Source organism: Podarcis vaucheri (genome assembly GCF_965113315.1).
Source record: "Podarcis vaucheri genome assembly, chromosome: 12".
Lineage (NCBI taxonomy): Eukaryota > Metazoa > Chordata > Lepidosauria > Squamata > Lacertidae > Podarcis > Podarcis vaucheri.
Genome location: NC_138750.1, coordinates 6,317,074 through 6,343,087, shown reverse-complemented (window position 1 = coordinate 6,343,087; position 26,014 = coordinate 6,317,074). Strand labels below are relative to the sequence as shown.

The 26,014-nt window shown below is 41.6% G+C and overlaps 1 protein-coding gene across 5 annotated transcripts in view; it reads right to left on the bottom strand.

The window, feature by feature from the left end:
- GLI3 (GLI family zinc finger 3) overlaps nucleotides 1–26,014 on the bottom strand; it is a 235,289-nt gene that overhangs the window by 48,916 nt on the left and 160,359 nt on the right. For all 5 annotated transcript variants that reach the window (XM_082192711.1, XM_082192714.1, XM_082192712.1 and 2 more), the window contains 3 exons: nucleotides 22,902–23,048; nucleotides 13,520–13,721; nucleotides 534–750 (listed from right to left, as the gene is read on the bottom strand). In XM_082192711.1, coding sequence (XP_082048837.1) covers nucleotides 534–750; nucleotides 13,520–13,721; nucleotides 22,902–23,048 — 566 coding nt within the window. The remainder of the gene's footprint in view (nucleotides 1–533; nucleotides 751–13,519; nucleotides 13,722–22,901; nucleotides 23,049–26,014) is intronic.

The following is a 26,014-nucleotide window of genomic DNA, read 5'->3' as shown; positions in this document are numbered from 1 at the left end:
ACACACACACACAGGTATATAGACATGCATGTGTGTGCCTTAGAGGTGTGCATTAGGTTTGTGTACTTCCCAAACCGCAAGGCCCATAGCAATGAGTCAGGTGAGGTTTTCATATACACAAGTTAAATTGCCCTGTTAGCCAGGCGTCTTGTACGTGGCCGCTTTGCTTACAAACCAGGATCAGTAAGGGGAGTTTTGCCACTAACTTCTGTGGGATGTGAATTGTACTCATTTTACTTTAGCTTATTACCGCTTCCTGCACCCTTTGCTTGAACATTCTAAAACTGTCAGATCCAAAACACAGAAACTGAAATATTTATAAGGGATGGAAAGCACTCTATCAATCTGAAACCATGATACACTCTGGGTAATTTATAATAAAAGATTGCATATACTGCTGCCCCAAGGTACTTGTTAGCCAATCTGCTCAGTGGCTGTGGTGATTAATCGCTAACATGACAATGTGGTTGGCTTACAAAAAAGACCCAAACAAATTAGCAGTGTGCCAAACCTTCTCTTCTATATTCCCTTACCTGTGTGGATTCCGATGGACCTGAACTGATCTGGACAGGATTCAAGACGCTGGGAATGCCAGGAATAGGCCTCTGCGTAGGAAAGGTTGGCGCAGGATGGATAAGAGGAGGGCTGTGTCCGAAGGCTGAGCCCAGGCTCTGCTGTCGACTGAGGATTTGCTGATGCATCTGCTGAAGGGAGACTGGGGTGGGAGGGTATGCGAAACTCAGAGCAGGGCTGCATTGCGAGGGAGGGAAAGGGGAGTAAGCAAAATTAGCCACAGAATCAAGCAAAGACACGTGACATTTTGGCAACTTCAAAACATGGCTGAGGATCATTAGTTCCAAACCATGGACTCAGCTATACAGCTGCAAATAAAACGTTTCAAGTCTGCTTTAAGTGCATTATACAATGTGACACTAGATGGCGGTGGTGAGCCTTATGGAAAATTCAATGTATTTTTAAAGATGCTTTTTTAAAAAGCATTTTCAGAACACTATTTTATATGTGTGTATAGATTCCACCCATGAAACCACAGCTTCACCAGTTTGGACGAAACAGGAAAAATGTAGTTAATTAAAAACTCCCTGGGTTTAACTGCAGTGCACCAAGAAAGAGGCTCATGCATATATTGATGTTTTAACTGAAATATGACATTTGTTTACCTAGTTTCATGACGAAACATAGTTTGGCTGCTGAATGACACTCTTTTGGTAGATGCAAACATATATACAAAAACACTATATATGTCAAGTATTAAGCACAAATAAGTTATTCAATATCAAGAACAATGTAGCTTTGATCCTGATGGATAATACTGATTTTTGGCAACTAATTATTGACTGGACAACTGCCAATTGCTCTGATGCTCCTTCACCTCCCTCCATTCACGCCATTCCTCTCTCTCCTCTCTCCACAATGACCGCTATGATAACTGAATACAGTTACATTTCTCCCTCTTCTACTAAGGTCACAGTCCTAAACACAATTTTCACCATGTCAGCCTCATTAAATGCAGTGGGACAAGTTCCATTGAACGTTTGTAGGATTTCAGTGTAGCGTGTTTGGCTGAGGATGCAGTCAGCCAAGCAAGTTCTACTCCTCTCAGCCTTGATGGGCTGCTATGCATTTGGGGTTGGGAGACAGAAACAGGACCTGAGCAAGGCAGAAGGTCAGTTCACCACCACAACAGCTGCATGCGGAGCTCCGAGCCTTACTAGAATTAAAGGGACTTAAATACCAATAAAGGGATCTTATTCCTGCAGCAGAATTTAGGAGAAGGTGGGTCGTACAAGGAGTGCTAGATTACCTGCTGCTTCTCTACCAAATTTTTGATTCTATTACTCCAAAAGAAATAGACCTCTATCTTTGGATTCATGTCCATGGTTTGAGGCAAGGTATGATTTCATTTATTCATACATCCCATATACAATAATGGTCCCTCCATATACTGGACATGCATGATTTCCTCAACCAGAATAAAGCCTGAACACTTTCTGTTATGGGCACTCTGTTATTCCAGACCAAATTGGTATTCCCTAAATAAAAAAGACTTTCCTCTCTGAGGGGAAATAAAATCTTACATTTGTGTGCATGATCTCCTTTCTTCCCCCAACAATGTCATCTGATAAGCACATCCTACCTCGGTGCCATCTTGCCCAAATGTCTGGAGTATGAAAAATATGCAGAATAACCTGGTTTACTTCATACAGTATGTATTCTCCTACAAAGGAGGGTAGCAGGGATGGAGAACCTGTAGCCTTTCAGGTTACAACTCCCGCATTCAGGGCCACTGGCCATGCTGATGGGGGAGGATAGCTGGAATCCAACAATATTTGGAGGGCCACAGATTCCCCATTCCTGTTCCGCAGCATTTAAGACTGCAAGTGATGACAGACTTCAGATACCATCTGTATGTAGCTGTGCTGCTGTATTATAGAAAGCAACGGTCAAGTTTCCTATTTTCATATTAAACTGGAATCACTGTAAAATACATCTCCTTGAGAGACTGTGTCTTGTAGTGACTAGCATGGAGAATAACTGGGCTCAAATCCCCGCTTAGTCATGGGGCTCATTGGATAATTTTGCAAAAGTCACCATTTCCCACTGCCTGACCCATCTCACAGGATAGAAACAAGCAGAAAAGGAGTCCCAAACAATTTCAGTAGGAAACATCCGATTTCCCTAAAAACATGCTGGGAACCAACTCTGTCTGTGCAACTGTATTATTTTACTCCTTGCTTTTTCAACAGTTGCATTTGCAGTCTCTACCGTCTTGTTGTGGGTGGGTAGACTATGTGTGGGTGGGTGTGCATGCCCCCTGACCTCCTTGGGGATTTTTTTTTTTTTTAATGTAATGTATGTATTTCTTTGTTTTTAAAATGACTTAATTTGGATCTATTTGGCCCTAAAATCATATTAGTGGTGTTTTTTTACAAGTACAAGAGGGTTAAAAGGATAGAACATAGGCATGCATGAGTTTGTATAGTATATTAATGAACCAAAGAGAGAAGTTGTACCACTCCAATCTCAGGTTTCTGAAAGGGTGTGTGTGTGTGTGTGTGTGTGTGTGTGTGTGTGTGTGTGAAATCATTGCGTTCCGTGATGAATGGCTTGTACACTGAAGAATAAATTGAACAAACTGGCATAGAGCTCAGTGAACATGAAATCAGCTATTAGAAGAAAGCTTGTGAACAAATTCTGAAGCTGATATGCATCTTTTGATTAATGTCCTATCAATCATCCATAGAGGCTACCTTAGCTAAGTCGTGCTGTAATCATTCATGGTTGCTTACAGGGAACATAGGCAAGGACTAAGGGGCTGCAATAACTGAATATTATTACCAATTTCCCCCTGACTCTTACAGTGAACAATTACTGTTTGGGGGACATTTCTGCCTCCTTTTATTAAAAGGATACAATGTGGAATGAAAAGGAAGTTCCTCAAAGGCTTCTAAAAATTTCCCTGGTATTTTTAAATTGGCAAACTATTACAACTGGGAGATCTTCACAGCAATAACAGTAACTTATTCGCATCGAACCTCCTCTCACCACCTCTTTATGAGCTGTAGTCAATTGGACAAAAGTGCATAGTCAGGAGTGAGAATTGTTCTTTAGAAGGAATTCAGATTCTTTCACCTATTTCAGAGTAATGCTTTCAGCTAATGTGCTTAATCATAGCAATAATTATGATGGCAGACTCTAAATTTGCATTAAACCCACCACTGACACTACAATGCACTTTGATTCCTGAAAATATGATACGTGTGCACATTTTTGTAGGCAATTAAATAAATTATAGTAATTTATTAAATTAAAAAGACCATTGGATCTTAATTTTGATGGTAAGCCACTGGCAAAAAAAAACTTGCAATGCTCCATTATATTCTTCAGAGACTTTGATCCAATCTATTCATTTCTACATCACAAGACCTAGGGAGCGGTTTCCCAGTACCATTTTGCCAGAGCATGGCTGTTTAAGCTAGAGCATACTCTGGGAAATACAGTAGAGTAATGAAGTGATGACAGGTATTAGCATGCATAATGGGCTTTAATAGACATTTATTGTTGCTTAACTGGGAGGGGGAGCAGGGCTTTCCCACCGGAATATTTCTACATTGAGGCTCATTGATCACTAATTTCAGAGGGGAAAGAGGTTAATCCATCAGTTTCTGCAACCAAACGGCACTGATAGAAATTCTTTAGGTGACATTCTGGATGGTCTGAGCTTTCCATCTTTGCAAACAAATGAGTGATATGACAAGCATGGTGTTCAAAACACATTTAACCAATTGATTTTCTCTCCCCCTTGTAATAAGATCTAGAGACATATGAAAGAGTGGACCATGAGCCAAGATTAAAGAAATTGCTTCACACAGAGGAACATAACACTGCAAGATTATCAATAAAACTACTGTAAAACACCATGTCATCCATTCTTTTTCTTTATCTAAAGTTTGTTATTGCAATAAATAGCTGTTATTGAACAGTTTGCCTTTTCCTACAGCTTTTCCAAATTTTAGTACAGGCAGGTTTCAATCTACTCTTAAAAAATACTGAGCAAACCATTTTTGTTATTGTACTTTCTCTTTGCTTTTGCAGAAATGACTAACTTGCAATATTCCTACAAGTCATAACGGGAGGCAGGCATAGTTTTTCTCAGGTGTAAAATGGAATGCAACAATATGCAGTGGGATCCTAAACTTGCTTACTCCGAAATAAATCCCACCAAGATCAATGGGACTTATTCCTTAAGCAAGCTAACCCTGCAGCCTTATGGCTGCAAACCTCTGTGTTTAAACCCCAATTGGTATTTAATACTGAATTTTAAATTGTTGTAACTCACCCTGGGACCCACTGGTGAAGGGAAGGTAATAAATTTAATAAAATAACAACAAAAACAATATATCTACATAGACCAGGCAGCCCATGTTTTTGGAGTACAACTCCCACCATCTCTGACTGCTGGCCATGCTGGATGGGCTGATGAGAGTTGGGCACACGTAACCTCTGAAGGCATTCCACTGGCTACACTAATGCGCGTAAGAGCGTGTTTGTGTAGGGCGCTGTTGTTTGATGCTAAGGAGCAAAGAGGGCCTGCAGGTCAGCAATGCAGAACTGAACTACAAAGCCATTATCCATAGGGCTAGTCCAGATACAGTGATTTCTATGGCCAGTACCCATACAGCATTAGCCCAGCTGTAAAGACCACTCACATCTGTATAGCAAGAGAAGGCGATAGTAAATAAACCTGTCCAGTCTCGACTAGCTAGCAAAAAGTGTATTTCACACACAGCCCATTTCAATTCCCAGAGTTTCTTGTGGAAAACCTGAGAATTAGAGCAGTTTATGCTTATAACACAAATGGATTTGAAATGCCAGGCTCACCTCATGTACCATATTGAGGGGGTTTCGAATAAAAAAAAATTTCAATGGCTGAGTATATGCAAATTTGTGTTTTCTTTCTTCTTTCTTTTGGAATGAAGTGCCTACAGACGCTTGTGCCCCAGGGTGGTCTGCTACGATAGACCAAATGCCCCATTGACCAGAGAACTTCTTCACTCAAGTTTTTTTCTCCCTAAAAAAGGGGGGTTTGGGGAGGGGGTGGAAACAGACCCCCCCCCCAAATGCAAGAACGGGGCTCCACAGAACTGGGGATTTTCATGGAGGCTCTGTCTCATAATTTATGCTGCTCTTTCACAACATGAACACTCCAGGTAATATGCACTAGAGAAGAGTTAGGTGCCTATTGTTCACCATGGGCCTAATTCTGTTGGATTGCGGAGGAGTTCTAGGTCCAGCAAAACCAGGAAGGCAAACCCACTCACCCTTATTAATCTGTTGTTATGTTTGTTTCACATTTTACAGTGTGTTTCTAAAACTCTGCAAGAAGAGGAATAGACCAGGGGTTTAAAAAGCTAAGGGAGAACACCATTAATGTGTTTGTGTTCAAGGATTAGAAGGCTTTAACGAAAAACAACAACTCAGTTTTTTATTCCATTTCCAATATTGTAACAGATTTCAGAAGGAATGTGCCCGAATGGACTGGCTTTATATTTTATTCCTTTTTTCATTTCCCGTGAACTCTCTGCTCCTACGGCTGCAGCCTTCTTTGCCTCTAATCCCCATTCTCTAAAATTTTAAAACTGGAGGTAAAACAGGTCAGCAAATTACATTTCGATTACATGAGGGCATCATATTTTATGGAACTGACTTCAAGAAGAAGAAAAGCAGACCTTATAATCAAAACCAAACATTGTGGCTATTTTGTGGCTGTCCTCCTAAGTAGGTCACATTGTTGCTGGTCACAGTTGTGGAATTTACCTCAAAACAGCTGTTGTTAATTGTTAAGATATACAGTATTCTCTTTCGTGCACATTTGTCAAAACAGTCCATAACAGATCTACAAGCTCCGGTTTTAAGAAAACTGTGAGAGAGTCAAAAAAGATCCATAAAATATGGCTGTTGGAAATGAAGAACCTCTCTCTGATTTTCATGTCTCAGTCATTCACTTCAATTTCTACAGCATAGTAAGGTTGGGTAGAAAGTTTTCTTGGATGCAAACTGCCATGGCATTTTTATATCCTTTGATAAATTGTTCAGGTTTCCCTCACCAAATTCTCCTTGATAAGTTGCAATTTATTTAAATTAACATTTATTTTTAAATTTAGGTGGCAAACCACCACCATATAGTTTGAAGTCTTTTGAATTTCAGTTGTACACGAGAACTCTATAACATGTATCTGAGAGCTTAGTTGTGTTACTTCTGACTTCCTCTCTGCTCTCTTAGTTGCAAAAGAAGATCCCACATAGCATGGGTTTTTGTTGGGGGGGGAGTGTTGTTTGAGAAACCCAACTCCAAGGGGCCCAAGGACACATGAAAGGACACATGTGCAGGTTTTTGAACCAATGCCAGGGGGTACATAACTGTGCACAAAATTTCATTCCTCAAAAGCTTAGATGCTTACATGCAGCAAAACGTTAAACCGGGATCAGCATCATAATGTTTTGTTTCATCTGCCCATCCTGCTGAATTCTGGTCTAATAGTTTTCCAAATGCCATGGCAGCGTCAGCCAAGCAGAGGTTCTAGTTGGATAAATGTTATTTCTTTGCGTTTTTAGATACATGCCTTGTTTTATTCAGCTGCTTCATTTGACAAATGCCTACCAGTTTGTAACATTTGTTTCATTTCAACAAATTTATTTAGGGGCATTCTGCAGAGCATTGATATATTTAATATATAGCTCTGAAATGTGCTTTGTTCTATTATATATGCAATATTTATGCTGGCAGTCTCCTACTGAACTATTAACAAAAATTGTGTACTCTTGACTCATCATGTTTGCATTGTGTTTAACACTCAGAATATTTTTACTCCTGAAGTCTTAAGTGTTCTTTAGCTAACTTCCATTGGATGAAGTTGATGTTTTCTACTTTATTTAAATTTGCCTTTCATTGCACTTCCATTGTAGTTTTAGTTTTCTTACTGAATAAGAGGCAATAATGGTTTCTTTACAATTTCCACCAGTGCTTACCCATTATCTGTTTTATTTTATCTTTTATAACAAACTGTATTTCTCTTCCTGAAAAAGAGCATTGCTATACATAAACCATTGTTAACACAGGTTGTTGGTGCAGTACTGAAGACGGATGAACTTTCGTCATTTCCAAATTATAACCACTAGAATCTCCTTAAAGCAGAAGTTTTTAGAGATTATAATTTTGAAATGACAGAAGCACTTTTATTAGTTTTCCCTGCCTCCCTGAAGGAGTTGGTGGTGACGCCATGCCAGTTTTCTCTGTTGATTTTCTTTCCTTACTCAGCAAGTTGCTAGATAACATTGAGTATTTAGACCTACGGTATTCTAATCTGACTTTCAGACTAGTTTTAGAACAGAAGACACTTTGGTTGTTCTAGCTGACAACTTTCACTGGGAGACAGGTAAAGCATGCCCTGTTAACTTGGGCTTTTTATAATTAAGTTTTGGTGGTTAAATTTAATTTATTGTAGGATTTGGCTTGGCTTAACAATACAGTCATACCTTGGTTTTTGAACAGCTTAGTTCTCAAATGTTTTGGCTCCCAAACACCACAAACCTGGAAGTGACTGTTCCAGTTTGCAAACTATTTGTGGAAGCTGAACATTCAACAACATCCAATTGGCTTCAGAAGCTGCACTTTGGTTTCCGAATGTTTTGGAAGTTGAACGGACCTCTGAAACGGATTCCGTTTGACTTCCAAGGTACGACTGTACTGCTCACTTGGTCTGATCTGCAAATATGGTTTATTGCATGCTGATATATTTAATTGCTTCTTTTTATTTATTTGTATATTGGTATGCTCTTATACAAAGAGTGTTTTTAAAATTTGTAATGCTCTAATGGGATTTTGTTGGGGTGTTAGGGGAGGGGCAGTATCTCTGGTGGGGGACATCGCATGCTCTTTCTGGGTGCCTTATCCACCAGGCAGACATAGCATCATATTGTATTAGGCTGAGCAAACATCACTGCTGGTGATCATCCCTGGCCACCTGCAGTTGAGACACACAGTCAGAAGGTTCACATATCACAGCTCTTTTGAGATCTGTCACACTCGGACAGGGGATGACACTTTGAATGATCCTCCATTTGAATAACCAGGAGAGCATTCACACGTGCGAAGTGTGATGCACAAGTCAACCTATACACAGAATTCATCTCATGAAGCTTGGTTTGGAGCATCTATGAAATCTCAAACCTTCAAATGAACAAAAACAATGGGTTGATGTGGCATTATTTAAGGCTTATGGGGGGGGGATCTGATGCTGAGAGACATCTGGTTCTTTTTTATGCTCTTTGTATTTTTAAATGGCTACAATAACTTAATCCAGCCCTTCTGTCTGTTTATATATTTTGCATTCCTTATTTCTAGGGCAAAGTATTACTAAATATGTAGAGCTTGTGTAAAATTTTGCATATTCAATGAGTGGAAACCTTTGCTGAAAAGCAATACAAATCACACAGCAATGACTTTCACAGTCTCTTGCCCCCCATGTCTCAGAGGTATTGCTGACCTGTTGCTTCTTGGGTAGTTGAGGGAATTCAAGACTTTCTAAAGCCTTAAAAGTCGGGGGGGGGGCTTTTTTGCATAGCTCCATCTGGTATGGAAGATTTGAAAGAAAATGTACAAGGAGAACTCAAAGAGCACATGGAAAACTACTGTTTTCAATGCTAGTACAAGTGCAACCAAATACTTTTGGGCTCAGCAACATTTCAACCCAAAATAGGGGGGGAAATAGGAATAATTAGGGGAAAGCCCATTACTCGGAGCTCTATGGCATATAAATATTGTTCAGAATTATAAATAACTCATTAAAGGCATAAATTAAGAAATGTATGTGCCCTTCCTATTGTAATACTGTGATGAGTTACCCTTCTCTAACATGTGACCCACCCGTTCCCACTCAAGCCTAACATGGCAAATCTGAGCTTCCGTTATCAGAATAGGAATGAAAAGATGAAATTGGTTTGTTGCTGTTCAATATTCCCCACAAGATTTCCATGGAACTGTAGAGTTGGAAGGGACCCCAAAGGTCCTCTAGTCCAACGCCTTGCAATGCAGGAATCTCAACTAAAGCACCCATGACAGATAGTCATCCAACATCTGCTTAAAAACCTTCAGTGAAGGAGAGTCCACCACCTTCCAAGGAAGTCCATTCCACTGTCCTTCCTGATGTTTAGTCAGAATCTCCTTTCTTGTAACTCAAAGCCAATGTTTGGGCCTACCCTCCGGAGCAGGAAAAATAAGCTTGTTCCATCTTCCATGTGACAGTCCTTTAGCTCCTAGATAGACGGTTCCCTTGTTGCTTTTTCCACCTTCTGGGAAATGAAACTGACATTTTAATAAGCCACTACATTGCCCAATTAAGTGTGGATCTGCACCCTTTGGTATGGTTGCCAAATCAGATTCAGAGGGCTGACGTACTTTTAAGGATTGCACAGAAGAGAATTTTGCCAGTGTGGCTTACTGCATCACTGTAGCAATGGGATGCAGAAAGGTTTATTATTATCTGATATTTTTAATGCAACATTTACAGTTACAGAAGTCCTTGTGCCATCCACACCTCAAGAAGTTAGAAATTGGTGCAATTCATTAAAAGTGGCCCAATTTCCTACGAGCTTTCCTATACATGCACAGTATACTAACACACGATAGGGTCTCTCTCTGTGTGTGTCAAACTCCCACAGTCCTTTTTATAGTTGCGACAATTTGATTTTTTGGTATCATTTTGAATCTTATTCCAACTATGTATTGCTACACATTAAGTGCATATAGATCAAATGACATTTAAAAAAACCACAGTTACTGAAAGAATTCATCTGGTAATACGGTCATTTTATTTTATTTTTGTAGTTTTTCACATTTAGGAACAACTCAGTTATTCATGGGCAACACCTTGTGTGCTAAACCCATTTACTTGAGAGTAAGTCCCATTGGTTTCACTGGGATTCCAGTGAAGGGCATAAGCCTGAGAAACATAGGACTTGGGCCTATGCTCTTGCAATAGGAAGCTGCCCCTCAGCTTCATGGTTTTCTAGAATAAAAGTATCCAAGAAAGGTAAACTAATTTCTTCATGTAAATCGAGTCACTCTCAATATCACAAGTCAATTGTAGCAATGCCCCTCTTATAAACAGCAGATTAGGAAAGCAAAGCAAACCAAGTTGGTTTTTCTTTCCCTGCCTCCAACCCCTTCAGGAGTGAGTGTTCTAGTTCTTCCTCCTGCTGTTTAAACTTGCCTCAACCTCTTGGCCCCCAACTGCTTAATCTCTTCCCAACTTTGTTTAGCTTAATCTGAGCCAAGAAGCAAAGTGAAAGAAACTAGATCTTGCAAAAATCAGCCTGCAATTAACAAAACCTTATTAATGTCACATTTCTGCTCAGGTAGCCCAAAATGGGTCAAGATATAAGAAAAAAGTGATGGTTATTTTCAGAGCTTGATCCTAGAGAGGAAAAGTACATTGGAATTAAACACAGTGAGGTTGATTCCATGTGTCATGTGTATCTTTACCTTGAGAATGGTTTTAGGTCTACCCCAAAAAAGTCAACAGAACATGTGTTGACTCATGCAAAATCTTAGCTCACACTGCCTGTGCAATATGCAAAGGGGATGTGTGTAAATTTCACCTGGACTGACACACATGACATAAGCATGTGGAAATCCTTCACTTTTCAGATAGAAAGAATGAAGACACACAAATCATCCATACATCCAACAAATCAATAAATCAATAAATCTGACATCAGGAATCACAAGACAGAGAAGCCAGTAGGAGAACACTTCAATATCCCAGGAGATTCAATACAGGATCTCAAAGCAGCTGTCTTATTACAAAACAATTTCAGAAATAGACTTGAAAGAGAAGTTGCTGAATTACAACTTATTACTAAACTGAAAACTATGGAGAGACCTGGCCTGAACAGAGATATTGGATCCTTGTCTCATTACATATGCTAAAGCTATTTTTGGTCATCTGCATACTATCCCTTGCTTTTTTCTGTAGGACTAATTGCAGTCGTCAACAGGTTTACCATACCCATTGAGTCAATCACCCATCTCCTACTATCCTTCTGAGAAAAACCCCACCCTCCCTCCCACTATATATATAAGAGTCTGGTGACTTCTGTTTCAGAGTATCAGAAGATGTCTGTATGCACACAAAAGCTTATACCTAGAACAAACTTAGTTGGTCTCTAAGGTGCCACTGGACAATTTTTTTTTTTTATTTCAACTGCGTCAGACCAACACGGCTACCTACCTGAATCAAAACATGAGGATCATGCATAAAGGTTGTAACTTAACAATATTAAATGAGCATATGGTCAAGTACAGGACATATTTAGATTAACCATAATCTATGGATGGTTATTTACAGATGGTTATTGAATCTATCTTAACCAGATTCTACGACATACAGTGGTGCCCCGCAAGACGAATGCCTTGCAAGACGGAAAACTCGCTAGATGAAAGGGTTTTCCGTTTTTGAGCTGCTTCGCAAGACGAATTTCCCTATGGGCTTGCTTCGCAAGACGAAAACGTCTTGCAAGTTTGTTTCCTTTTTCTTAACACCGTTAATACAGTTGCGACTTGACTTCAAGGAGCAACTCATAGAATGCAGTGTACATAGTAGCCTTTTTTGAGGTTTTTAAAGACTTTGGTGATTTTTGAAGCTTTTCCAAAACTTCTTTTGCAGCCATTTGGTAAGTTAAGCTTTTAAAACTTTTTGGGGGGTTTTTGGATTTTGGGTTGGGGTGTTTGGAATTCAAGGACTTGGTGTTGGGAAGGGGTTTGCAAGAATCTGGAAGCTTGTGTGGTTTTTGTCTGCATTTTTATGATTTTCTGTGACCATTGGGCCACTCTGCTGTTTTTTTTATAAAAAAATCTGGATTTGAATTTCTGTGTGCTGGGTGGCTGGGGGAACAGTTGGGGAGGGGTTTTCAAGAATCTGGAAGCTTGTGGATTTTTTTCTGCATTTTTGTGATTTTCTGTGACCATTGGGCCACTCTGCGGTTTTTTTTAAAAAAATCTGGGTTTGAATTTTGAAATGCTCTTTACAGTATGTGTGACTTTAAAGAGCACTTAATAAACTCTTGTTGTACCAAATTTGGCTTTGTTTGGACTTTTTTGACCATAGGAACGCATTAATTGATTTTCAATGCATTCCTATGGGAAACCGTGCTTCGCAAGACGAAAAATTCGCTAGACGAAAAAATTTGCGGAACAAATTAATTTCGTCTTGCGAGGCACCACTGTATTATGCTGTACCATATTTCCAGCAAAGATTCCAAACTGAAATAATTTTGGGGCTGAATTTCAGAACAGCCCTTCTGGAATTTCCTCCAAGGAAACTAAAGAGCAAAAGAATTGGAAAGAGCAGTTTATTTCTTCCACCCCATTTTTAAAATTTGTTATGAAATTGTGCAATAGAACAATTTAAAACAAGAGGGATACATTACACACACACACACACACACACACACACGGTTTAGCTCTATGTGATAACCAGGCCATTGCAACAGGTGATTTTAGTGGGTTTTGCAGATCAAGTCTAACCTTTCAAATCCAGCAGCCTCCCAACATCCTTATGTTTCACCAAAACTACGACCTCCAAAGCAGTTAATAAGTGGTACATGCTGTTCAACCGAGGGCCACGTGCATCCATGCAAACATAACCAGAAATGTGTTCCACAACTAGAATGCTCTTCAAAAGTTGTACCCAAAGCATTTTATCCAAACACCTTTGCTTGCTGTGGGTCTTTTGTTTTTCTGGAAAGCTGTGCTATACTAAATGCACCTCAGAAATCAGCTTTTCAAAACTGCAACTTCATTTAGAAATTTTAATTTAATTTCCTTTTGATGGGACACGATAAACAGTGGTTAATAAAAGTATCTAAAACACCAAATAAGGCGTTTCACTCTTGCACGATTTATATACATCAATCATCCCTGTATGTTGTCAGCCCTTACCTTATTGCACTTGCAGATAAATGGCCGTAGGAACCACTTGCTGAAGAACTGCTACGGGAATTGTTGAGAATTGTGACCAAGGAGTTTGGAGATGTCCGGATCATGGTCTGAAGGTCAAAGCTATGATCAGACAGAGGTGATAGGGACAGTGTTCGCTTTCGGCTTGGTCTAGATGGCAGCCTGGGACTTGGAAACCTGGCGCCTGTTATGTAAACAAAAACAATTATCTACCCCAGTACCTGAGCCTCTTTATTTATCACTACTGGCTATGGATGTAAAGAGTCGCCACAGCAGTACGACGTGCTTTTGACAAGCCCACTCTTTCCACTTATGATCTACTGGCTACGATTTAAGAAAATTAGGAAGAAAAATTTATCTTTCCATTGCTTACCTCAGGGGAGCTCTGTTTATTAATGTGCAAGCAAAATGATAAATTGCTAAACAAAAGGAAAAGACTTTTATGTGTTATCCTTCTCATTTCTGGTGATTTATGAATCTGATGGCTGCTTAGACATTCACATCATTAATTCACTAGAAGCAAGGAGACGGAGTGGTTCAAATCTGAGCTACCGGCGAACCCAAAGCCCTACCACATTAATGAAAAAAGCCAACAAGGACTTCTAAAACACAAATGGAGATCAAGATTCTGTTTTCAGTTTGTTCATAATTTCTGTTTGAACAATGCTGAATTCAAGATAAGCGTGAATAAAATAATATCGTTTTGAAAGCATTTAGGACATATCTGTCTCACCTTTGCTCCCAGGAGCTCACAGTGGTTTTGAAGTTTCCCAGCAACACGCTGGGACAGTGATTTTCCCAAAGCCATGGCCAAGCCCAAATGGACAGACTGGGGACCTTTTTCAGCCCAAGGGCATGGGCAGTTTTCCAGGCTCAACATAGCAGGGATGGAAACAGTCACAGCAAGCAAAGCAATGGGTGTGTTTGCTTCATTCCAGCCACACAAAAGCCAGAAGACCATTCCTTGCCCAGCTCCCCCCTCATCCCCATCTAGGCTCCTGCATTATCTCAGTCCAGGGACACATTCCAGTCAGGCAGAATCACTCAGAGAGGGAGCAGAGTAGGGCTGGTGACAAGGCATGACCTATGGCGAGTCCTGGGAGTCTAACAGAGTCTCCTGGAGGGGCACATTCACCGCCCCAGATCTGGCATTTTTTAGCCCTGCTTTAAACCAGTGTTTCCCAACCGGTGTTCCGCGGCACACTAGTTGGGCGGCGAGAGGCGGGGCAGCGACGGCGAGGAGAGGCCGCCTAGCGCAGGGCTCTCGCCGTCTGCCTGCCTGCGTGGCGCTGACGTCACGGGGCTGTAACGTGCCCCACATAGGCACATGCGGGGCGGCGAGCGAGCGAGCTCCCACATCCCATCGCCGCTCGCTTCGGCCGGCCTACTGGGCTGTCGCAGGCGGAAGGCCTGCGCATGCGCAAGGTTTTCGCGCCTTCGGGATTCCCTTCACGCCTTCCTCCTCCCGGGTCCTTGAGAGCGCGGGAAGCGGCAGCGCGAGACCGGCGTTGAGCCTGGTAGGTATTGCGCTTGCCAAGGCAGTCATTTGGGAAATGAAAACTTGCAAAGCAAGCAACCAGTTCAATCTGAAGTACGTGTATGCTTAATATCCTGTATCTGAAACCTGTTCTGCCCCCTCCCCCACACTTGGTGCCATTTTCATCTACACATGCAGCAGAGTAAGTTGACCCAGAATAGTACCAATTCAGATGGCAGATGGGAGAATGACAGTGCTGAATGCTTTCCCATGTAGAACAGTCCCTGCAAATAAAAACCTAGCATATTTGGAAGAGGGATGCTAGCCTAACCATTACCTTCTATGCTGTTACTATTTTTTTATTTTTTTTTTACATAAGTAAAAAGTGACCTTTCCCCATCTGGCATGGTGGTGTGCCTCAAGATTTTTTTCATGAAACAAGTGTGCCTTTGGTCAAAAAAGGTTGGGAAACACTGCTTTAAACACTATTTTTACACCAGCTCTTTCATTGATTGTGAACAGCTCTTTCACTATTTATTCACGTGACTGGGCTTATCAGCTGTAAGGCTTCATTACACAATTTGTAAAATACCTCTGGTATTTTATTATCCACCATTTGAAAAGTGGATATGAAAGTATTTTGCAGGTTTTTAAAATTAAAGCTTGGAAGTTCTCAGAGCAACTACAGTGGAATTCCCTTTCCACTAATAAATGCAGGTTATGATCCAGCCAAGGGATTTTATGTTCAGTTCGGTGGGGAAGATTAAAGGATGTGGTTAACCCTTGAGGGTCTGCATTTACATTTGGCTGACACGCCCAATGTGGCATATCTATTCTACCAACCACCTTGGTAATCCTTTTCATTCAAGGGATTCAAAATCCCCACTTTAATGTTCTACTTTTTCCACTCTTCACTAGTATTTCTACTAATACTACTCTTTTCCTATCCTCAAGAAAAGAAGACTAGTCCTATTGGTTGGAACACAGTATGCTGCCTCTAATGATGTCTGGACCAAGAAGACTGTGGGGCGGCGAATGCATAAACATGACAGGGCACCAACAAAGTGCTGAGTCTCCTGATCTCCCCCTGCTGTGCATTTGTTCAAAGTCTTAAACTTGGTATTTGAATGCTTGCTTTATTGCTTCTATCACTACATGATCTGATCCCTAGTTACGTTCCCATCTGCGCTTCATTTTGGGACTCTCTTTGGCCGTAACCCCACAGATAAGACTGCCAACAAGAGTGTCAGTTATCTGCCATCTGGACTGTGGTTCTCTTCTTGCTTCTTCTACATCTGTATAACCAGCAGGCCTCCATGTTGTTCCAATCTTACTCCGGATACCGCGTTGACGAGTCAGCATTTAAAAGTGAATGTAAAGATTTTTTTATTCCTCAGGCTCCTTATAATTTAACCTTTTTCATCTCTGTTTTACAGGCCTAGCGGTTACTGTGTGCCTGCCTGCTACTTCAATTCCATACAGCGCTTTGATACTTGAGAATGGCGGTGCTTTTTATTTGCCTTGGATTTAAAAAGTTATTAAAGCTTACAACTAAAGGCCATCTAATTAAGGACACAAAGAAGTGCAGAAGTGACATTTATATAGTTTCTTTTTAATTAGTCAACAAACGAGGAAGACCAACACCGCCATGCAGTGCCAGCGAGAGCAACAGTCTCCAGCGAGCACCCAGTGGCAGCAGGGTGGTCATGTCTGATGCCAATTTATTTAATGCATTTACATCCCACCCTTCCTTCAAGGGACCCAAGGGGGGCACACAGTTCCCCCCCCCTTTTTATCCTCACAATAACCCTGAGAGGTAGGTTAGACTGAGAGTGAGTGACTGCCCAGTGAGCTTCATGGCTGAGTGGGGATTCGAACCCTGCTCTCCCAGGTCATAGTCTGACACTCTCTAACCACTAGACCACGCTGGCTTCCTACTTCACTGAACACCAGACGTTCAGGGCTCTGAGCATTCTTAGGGGTGATGCTACATTTTGTTTCAATCAGGTATGTATTATTTTGGAATGGTATTAATACAGAAATCGGAAGGGTGTATGTGTTTAAAATGCATAGTTCATTTAAGCATATTGACCTTAACCCTAAAATAAATGCTTCCTATTGTGAATATAACTAGATGAGTTCCATGTGAACTAGGAAGCATTTGTAAGGGACCTTTGACTTCTGGGCTAGGAGCATCTGGGGTAAACCTCTCACAAAATAACAATTTTCTTGATAAAAAGTTGGAGAGATTGATCTGTCCCATCCTAGGCATGAAGGCCACAGCTGCTGGAATTATTCTTCCTTACAGCATGGCTTATAAGCCTGGAAATGAACTGGGGCCAACCAAAAATTCATCAGTGGTTCTAGCATGCTCAGCGGGAACACTACACATGCAGAAGCACAGAAGACTATATAAATTTAAAGATTTGGGGGTTTTTTATTTAAAAAACACACCTAGCCAAAGAAGCAACATTGAGGTCCAAGGACTTAAGGAATGGTGGCGGCTGTTGAACCGAGAAAGACAGAGAGGTTCTAAAGGAATCATAAACCAGGTAAGTTTTAACTATACAACTGAGAACAGCTAAGATACAGAATGATACGGGATTAGTTTGGGGAGCAGAATGGAAAATTGGGGGGGGGTGGCAGGAAGAATGGAAATGGGCCTGCTCAAGCTCCTAACAGATTATACTATGTGTTCATGGTTGGTGGACCATAAGATGATTATATTGGAATTGATTATACGAAAGTATGCTGAACTTAAATGTTTGGTGGAAGTGTGTCACAAGGTTAAAAAACTCACCCACCCCCAGCACTATATAGCAACATACACCCTTAAAGCAACACACACCCTTACACACCTTACTATATTGATATAAAATGCTGAGGTTCTGGGCTGAAGCGCCAGAAATAACACTGCAACGTTTTGTTGCAGGTACCACTTGTTACTATTACTGGTAACAAGTACCAGGCACTTCACCAACTGTCTTCCATTCCCATCTGATTTTCCCTCTACCTTCCCTTCCCTTGGCCTCAGCATCCATCTTTGCTGTTGCTTCAGACCCCGACCTCAGACCTTTGCCTCCTCCTCCTCTTCTTATTCAGAGGCGATTAAGAAGGGTAAGTTGATGGTTGGCTGGGTTAATGCCAGCCAAAATTTCTGTCTTTGTCATTATCTGCCTTTGCTTCACCTTTCTTTATCTTTACACACTTTTCCTGCTATACAGTGGTACCTCGGGTTACATACGCTTCAGGTTACAGACCCAGAAATAGTAACTCGGGTTAAGAACTTTGCTTCAGGATAAGAACAGAAATTGCGCTCCGGCGGCACGGTGGCAGCAGGAGGCCCCATTAGCTAAAGTGGTGCTTCAGGTTAAGAACAGTTTCAGGTTAAGAACGGACCTCCAGAACGAATTAAGTACTTAACCCGAGGTACCACTGTAGTAGAAAAAGAAACTTTTTCCTGGCAGCTAGAGCTCAAATTTTCAGCATGCAAAGAGTTAAGGCGGCAGTGGGTAGCTGACGACAGTGTCCTGGCTGATGGTGTTGCAAAATAAACTTCTTGTTCACTGTGGTGTTGTCCCTTAATGATGTTCCAAGAGGACTGTGCGTCTGGCCCCTCTCAGATTTCTTCCGGTTATCTTTCCTGTCCACAATGATGAAGCAGCTCAGGACAGACAGATTTATGTATGGGCACCTGGAACATTCTTAAAGAAGATTACTAATACTAATTTACATATCTGGAGCATCAAAAAGAGACCAGTCTCTGCCACGAGGCACTCACAATCCTAATTTTGGTGATCAACAGGGGTTATCCAAGATCAGCAGGGCGTATCCAAGAGGCTGTCTCACAGTAATCTGAAAACATATAATTAGGAAAACTACCAAATGCAATTTTTCTTGACAAAATGAAGCAGAATGCATCTGACTTGTAAGACAGCACTGCACAGCACTGATTGTAGAACTTAGCTATGAAATGCAAACATGGGCATTCTCGTTGCTGTTTTTAGCATCTTAATCTTGGCTTCTTGCTAATTGTTTTGTTTTTCCTTTTCTCATCTAAAATTCTGACAAGGAAGAAAGGAGTTTCTTTGGCATGATGAATGGTAGGACATTCAGATTCCTATTTAATGACAATTAATTTACTGTACACCCATGCAAGTTAAGATAGTTTTAATTAGTTTTTACAAAGTAAAAGGCTAGCTTCATCCTCTGTTTAGATAAAAGAACCTATTGCCTGACTAAACAAATTCTCATCAAATAGGGAAGGTGAGGCTATATGACCTTCCCACGATTCACTCTTAATTTAATTCAATATTTACAGTTTAAAAACAAGCAATTTGCATAATGCTGCTGTGCATTTGTGTACGTTTTTAATACAGGAAACAGTCGTTAATAACAATGTAAAGAGTTGATGCTGTAATGAAGCTCAAGTAAATGGTATTGCCTTAAGAAGCATCCCAAACTAAAGACTACACTCAGCGAAAGGAGAGGAAGAAGGAGCAAAGCACTGCACACTGACCTCCCTGCCTGGCCCAGTTCCTACCACTAGGCTCTCTGACAGCAGTCACTAATCACTCTGCTGCAGAAGGAGAGGGAAAAGAAATTGTCTTGAGTCATACGCACGTATAGGCACACAGGTGTATAGCAAAGTCCATCCAGTTATAAAAAGTGCTCCTTAACATGATATTTCAAATGATGTCTTCAGGAACTGCAAACTGTACATGTACAGATGCTTGAAAGAGAGAAGCTACGGGGCCTGGACACCCCCTTTACGCAGAGTTCCTGTACCCAAGACTGCCCTCCCTCACACACAGACCTTTTGAACATGTCCCCTGCCCTGGGTGCAGCATGGGAATTAAGATATTTGTCCTGCTGTGACGGATAGGAGGATGGCACATTAGCCTCTTTGAAATGCACACATTCAGAGACGCCCCTTTATTGCTGCGGAGAGGGATTGGGCAATATGCATGGGTCTCCAAATTAGACTCCCTAACAGGCGTGGATTCGATTCCTAATGACAGCTTTGTATGATGAGCTTGATAAGCACAAGAGACCAAAACCATATCCAGGCATTCCAAATCCCTCATGCAGTGAAGGAGAGCAAGGATGCGCAGGCTAGCTCTGCTTCCTCCCTGTCCCTGTCCCTTCCATGAGCTGGAGGGATCAGTTCAGCAGCAAGGAAGCTTTCCTACTCAAGCAGCTCCCCTGCACAATTAAGGTGCTCCAGGGTTCTAACACACTGGGAAGCCGCACAGGTAGACCAGGGTCCCTGCCTTAGAAGTTATACCTCCAACTCATAAACCTGAGAATGCCAGAAGAACCTGCTGGATCAGGCCAACCAGATCCCTGTGGGAAGCAGCAAGCTTTTGGCTGTCCCTGAGGATTCACTTAGAAGGCACCAAGGGCTAGGTCTATTCAGTGCACGCAGCAGTTGCCTTGGTAAGTGCCACCCCAGCTGTCACTGACACGTGCCTAATGAAACATAGCAAACAAAGCAAACTAGCTACCCAGAAGCCATTAACATGAATTGTATTGACTCTGGGTGTAATCCCAGTCCTTCCTTCCTTCCTTCCTTCCTTCCTTCCTTCCTTCCTTCCTTCCTCCCTCCCTCACTCACTCACTCACTCACTCATGGCATTTGTATGCCGTTCTTCTGAAGCTCAAAGCAGTTTTCTCAGAACTGAAACAGTATTTTCAAGCAATATAAAATACGTAATACACAAGAACTTATTGTTATTAGGCACAGATGAGCTCCTGGCTTGTGTATCTCCTCCTTTGCCTTCCCTTTGGAGCACACATGCCTTCAAGCAGCCCTTTGAAAGGTGTGGGAGGGGCTGGAATCTCTCATTATACGGACATATATATAACAAAACCATCTGCAATGCAGACCGATAGTAGCAACGCAGACTCCCCTACCATCTCCCAAATCCTACCAAGTGCTTTTCTGTGAATCTCAGCAATACCCATATATTATAGTTGGTTTATCTTTGTATGAACTTGTCTAGCACCACTTCCTTCAAAATAAGATTTAAGTATCATATTCATCATCAGCCATTAGCAGCAAAGCAATTATAACTAAATATAAACAGACCAAATTATACTTGGATCTTCTCCATGGACTGAATGAAACAGTGTTACTTTCAGTTCCAAAAACATATCTAATTCACGTGTGTCTTCTTTTAGCTCCATAACGGTTTTGGTGATACCTGGGTCAGTCTTCAGTGGCAACTCTAAAGATGAGCCAGCTTTTATGGTAGCAGAATGCCCATGTTGTTTTTCAACCCTTTCCAACTCCATTACATTGCAAGGATATGCCTAAGATGTCGTAAGTATACATGTAAAAATGTATGACAGTGACGTGGACCCTTCAGAGAGCAGAAATGGCTGTAACTCTCTGTACAAACTCAATAGCAAGTCCACTGGCCTATCTGTGCTAGCTTCTATGCAACTTTAAAAATAATGTTTACAAGGAAAATGAATAATGGCACAAATAACAACTATTTAAATGCTACAAAATTGCCTTTGGGGAAAATTCACTTTAAGTCAGTAAAAAATGAATTTGGCAAACAGCAAACTGAAGAACGTTTTGTATTTTCCAATCGAGCCACAGATAAAAATGGCCTCTTGTGGATTTCCCTTTTCAAGACTTTGCCAAATCTCTATCTTTACTTTTGAAGGGTCACAATTCTACATACAGCAAACGTTTTCACATGAGAGTAAGATTAAGAATGTTTTGGAGCTCTCTTATGATTCCAGGAATGGCTCTACCCACCTACGGTAGCAGGTGGTGGGAGGTATAGGGCAGCACTGAGCTGTTGAAGAACAGATCTTTGTGTGTGATATGGCCTGTCTGATAACCTGGGGCCCTCAGGTGTGGTGAAGGATGCAGTCCCCCTCACCAGTGCTGCAATAAGATTCCCATGGAATGGGAGAGCTGTCATCTTGTGCTCTGCTTCAGGCAGCAAAATGTCTTGGGCCAGCAGTAGCTGTTGCAGACAAACACCTCCATGTAGACAATTCACGTCTGGGTGTTTCTGTCTGTAAAAGCTCCCCACCCTCTGTTGTCTTCTTCAGCAGCAGTGCCTGCGGTGGGGTGGAGCCACAGAACCACCCTCCCGACATTGGTGTAGATGTCGCTTATCTGGAGGTGGTAGCAACAGGGCAGTTGCAAGGTTGGGGTCATGTGGGTGCACCACTGTGGCCACCAGTTCACCCACACAGCCCCACGCTGGTCACTGCCCTGCCACACCCCAGCCACGTCTAAGGAAGCAGCAGCAAAGCCAATGTCAGGAGGGAGGTTCTGTCCTAACACACATGCCACTGTTGGGACTTCTCTGCAAAAATTCAAAATGTAAGTTCTTCTGAGACAGACTTCCCCCCTTTTTCCCTGGGGCAGGGGCTCACCATTCATGAAACCTTGTAGAGTGCCATTTACATTACTGTAATAGTATTGACAGTGTCACAGATTCAGGGGCCAAGAGAAAAAAAAGTGGGAAGAATCGGAGCAGGCATGTGATGATAGGTCTCTCACTGGTTATTTTGGATCACAGACTAATATGCTGCCACTACGAATGAAAATAGTGAAGTCACCCCAAAATTGCTTTCTGTTTAAACCTCCAGACCAAGAATTTTCAGCCTTTTCAGACCCAGAGACCCAACGGGCCTTTGGGGGCTCATTTCTTAACCCTTTACCATGTATTTTGCATGGCAGAAGAGCTCCCATGGTCTCAAACCACCAGTTGAAAGCCCGTACTCTGAGACAATACTAACAGGTCTCGTGTCTCCACTGACAACAGCTCCATCCCATCGTTCAAATTATTTGCCGATCTGGCGTTTTCACCGAGTTCATAATTTTCAATTCACCTCTTTGGTAGCAACATCACTTACTATCCATAGCATGGAGATATTCCATATGAAGAGCGCTGGCTCCTGCCGTGGCAGCTGATGGGAGGATGTCGGCATATGGGCTGCGCTGCCCTGCCAGGAGAGCCATCTGATGGTAATATTCAGCGGGACTAACTCCAGCATGCGGAGCTAAAAACAGGACATAAAAAGCTTCATTAAATGACATGTGGCAAACAGGATGCAGAGTTTCATTTTCTTCTTTCTCTTGCCTATAATGATAGCAATTTGTGTGGTTTCCCCCCCTTTTAATATGATGCAAGCTGTGATAAGGTATTTGTTTTCAAAACACCCTGCAAAGTGGTAATGTGAAGAATTCACCAATATGTTTGCTGGTACATAGTCAGGTTGGGATCCAAAGCAGGTTAGTGGCTGTATATATTTATATTTCTCCCACCCTTTTTTCCTGGCAGGGACTCAAAGTGGCTTAGTGATAAAATAAGAATAGCTAAAAACATTGAGAAATCATTAAAAAGCAATTAAACATTAAAAGAATTAAAACTTACAAAAAGCATACACTCACAGCAAAAACAGCATGGCACCAGCCCCCTCATTAAAAGCAGTCAGTTCCCAAAAGCCCGTTGGCAGAAGGACAACAAGGAGGGAGCCCGTCTAGCCTTCCTAGGGTAGGAGAGAGTTCCAGGTCCTTTTGGCATTTAGGTCCTTTTGAAATCTATTTGAAAAGTTAGCTGTGTCTAATTCGTTTCCCACTGATTTCAGAAGGACCTAAGTGGATCTTGCTCTGGATCAAACACAGTAATTTTATTGCTATATGCATTTGTAAAATGAATTTCAATGGAGTGAATAGCAGAAGTGGGAACGAATGTCCTTCAGCTTGTTACTGAAAAGTTGGAATAGCAAGTTTCACCCTGGCTGGGCAGCAGCAAGAGGTACCACTGGCATCTGCAGCCTTGCCGCTCACCCAAGCTAGGTCAGAAGGTCAGACAAATCCCAAACAGACTCAATGCTAGCCTGGATCTGGTGTGGTGATCATGCCCAATGTCCTCACCTGACGACTCAGGGGCCAACTTGGGATCCAGTGAAACCCAGGCTGGCTCAGTCCCTCCCTCTCCTGCTCCATTTGGAGACTTCCCATAGGCCACTATTGGTGGGAGTCCCACTAGCAGACACTTCCACACACCCGTACCTTTGGTGCTGGAGGAGTGGTGCTGGCACCAATCGGGAGGCAGAGAATGCTGGAGCTGTTGAAACCTCAAGTGCCACATGCACAATGAATCGGGGTTTCAGCTTCCTGCCTTAGGCACAAACTAAGGTGGCCTACTAAGGATGTCAAAAAGGATGCCACTTACAAGAAGGAAGATGTCTGGAAAGAATGGAGCTGAGCGAAAAGGAGTTTCTGAGCAGGAGGCTAAAGAGGCAAACCTCAGGGCAATTTTAAATGTGGCTTGTTTCTTTAGGAATCAGAACTGGTTCAACAAAAAGAGCAAGCGACATTCCGAGTGTATGCACAGTTCTTCCTCATACACAGCCCTTCTTTAGACCCCAGCGTATGTCATTGTGAGATTATGCCTTAACATTATGAAAGTAAATCTATTCAAAATCCAGTTTTCAGAACTTTATACTTCTTGGGAATGAAAAGCAAACTAAGAATGTTTAATGTATTTTTGAATTACTAGTTGGATTTTCAGCATAAAACCCTTCTTATACCACTTCACCATCCATAAAATGTTGGAGAAAAACAGTGGGGCAAAAATCCTTCCAGGAAATCATTGATTTTAAAGTTTTACAGTATTAGACAACAGCAGTATCTTTCCAGACACACTTAAAATACTTCCTGAGCTTTCTGACATAAGTGTCTGGGTTAACTAACAATAACATTAGCTGAAAACTTTAAAAGGCAAGTCTGGCGAACCTGCAAGGGCATGAAATGAGCACATAAAGATAAATTACACTACTGGCATTCTTTTCCCTGAAAGATGCTTTACTTCTGAAACGAAGAAACGCCTTCACTTTCCTTTCTTGCTCAAAGAACAGAGCCAAACAGGAGCACATGGGTAAGAAGTTAGCTTTACTGAGCAGGGTGATTTACAGAATTACTGTAGTAAGAGCTAGCTGAATTCTGCAGCGAGGTGCTTTTCAAACAATGCTTCCCAGAGTTCCACAGCAAGCAGCTCAGAGAAGCCCTCTTGAAAAGACAGCTTGCTTGTGACTACCAATCTTCCCTGCAATCCATAGCCTCAGGGAAGGGGCAACTTCTGATCATAGGGGAAACCTAAACTGATTGCCCTAAAGGCAATGATCAGGAGATGGTGAAAAAGGAAACCAGCATGCAACTTGCTAAACTTCGTTATTTGGAAAGTTAAGTTTTGAAGTACTGGAGTTATTTCTCTTCATTCTCACCTGGGACATAAAAAAGGTCTTTTTTAATATGGTTTCCCAGCATGTACACATTTATGCATTTGATCCCCATCATCTCCAACCAGGACAGTGAAGGGCCTTTGGGAAGCTCTGGAGAGCAGCTGCCAATCAATGTACACAAAGTGTGGGGAACTTTTGGCCCTGCAGGTGTTGCTGAACTGCAACTCCCATCAGCCGAGCAAGTATGGCCAATGGCCAGGGAGGATGGGAATTGTAGACTAACAACACCTGGAGTCTCAAAGGTTCCCCACACCTGGTGGAGACAAACTGAGCTATGTTCCTAATGGCAATTCTTACAAAAATTATTAGAAATTACATACTTGCTATATAAATATGAAGCTGTAGATCAAGGGAGATCTAGAGACCAACAATATATAACCGATATCCAAATAGGATTTTTCAACAAATACCAAGGTATTGACATACACACACGCCCTATAAGTTTTGAGGAATTAACTAAATGTTTTAGACGAAAAGCTAAACTTTCTTTTTCACTATTACAAATGCCCTGCATATGTAATATAAATTCTGACTGACAACAGGTCATTAAAATTTATTCTCATAAGAACAAGCACCCATAAGTAATGGATTATCTGTAAAGGTATATGTTCTTATATGTGAGGATTAATTAGTTACGGTATTATCCATTTGGGCAGCGAGAACAGCTCATTTTTCAAATTCAGCTAAAGGCAGACTGTCGGTTTTGTAAATCTGCCATT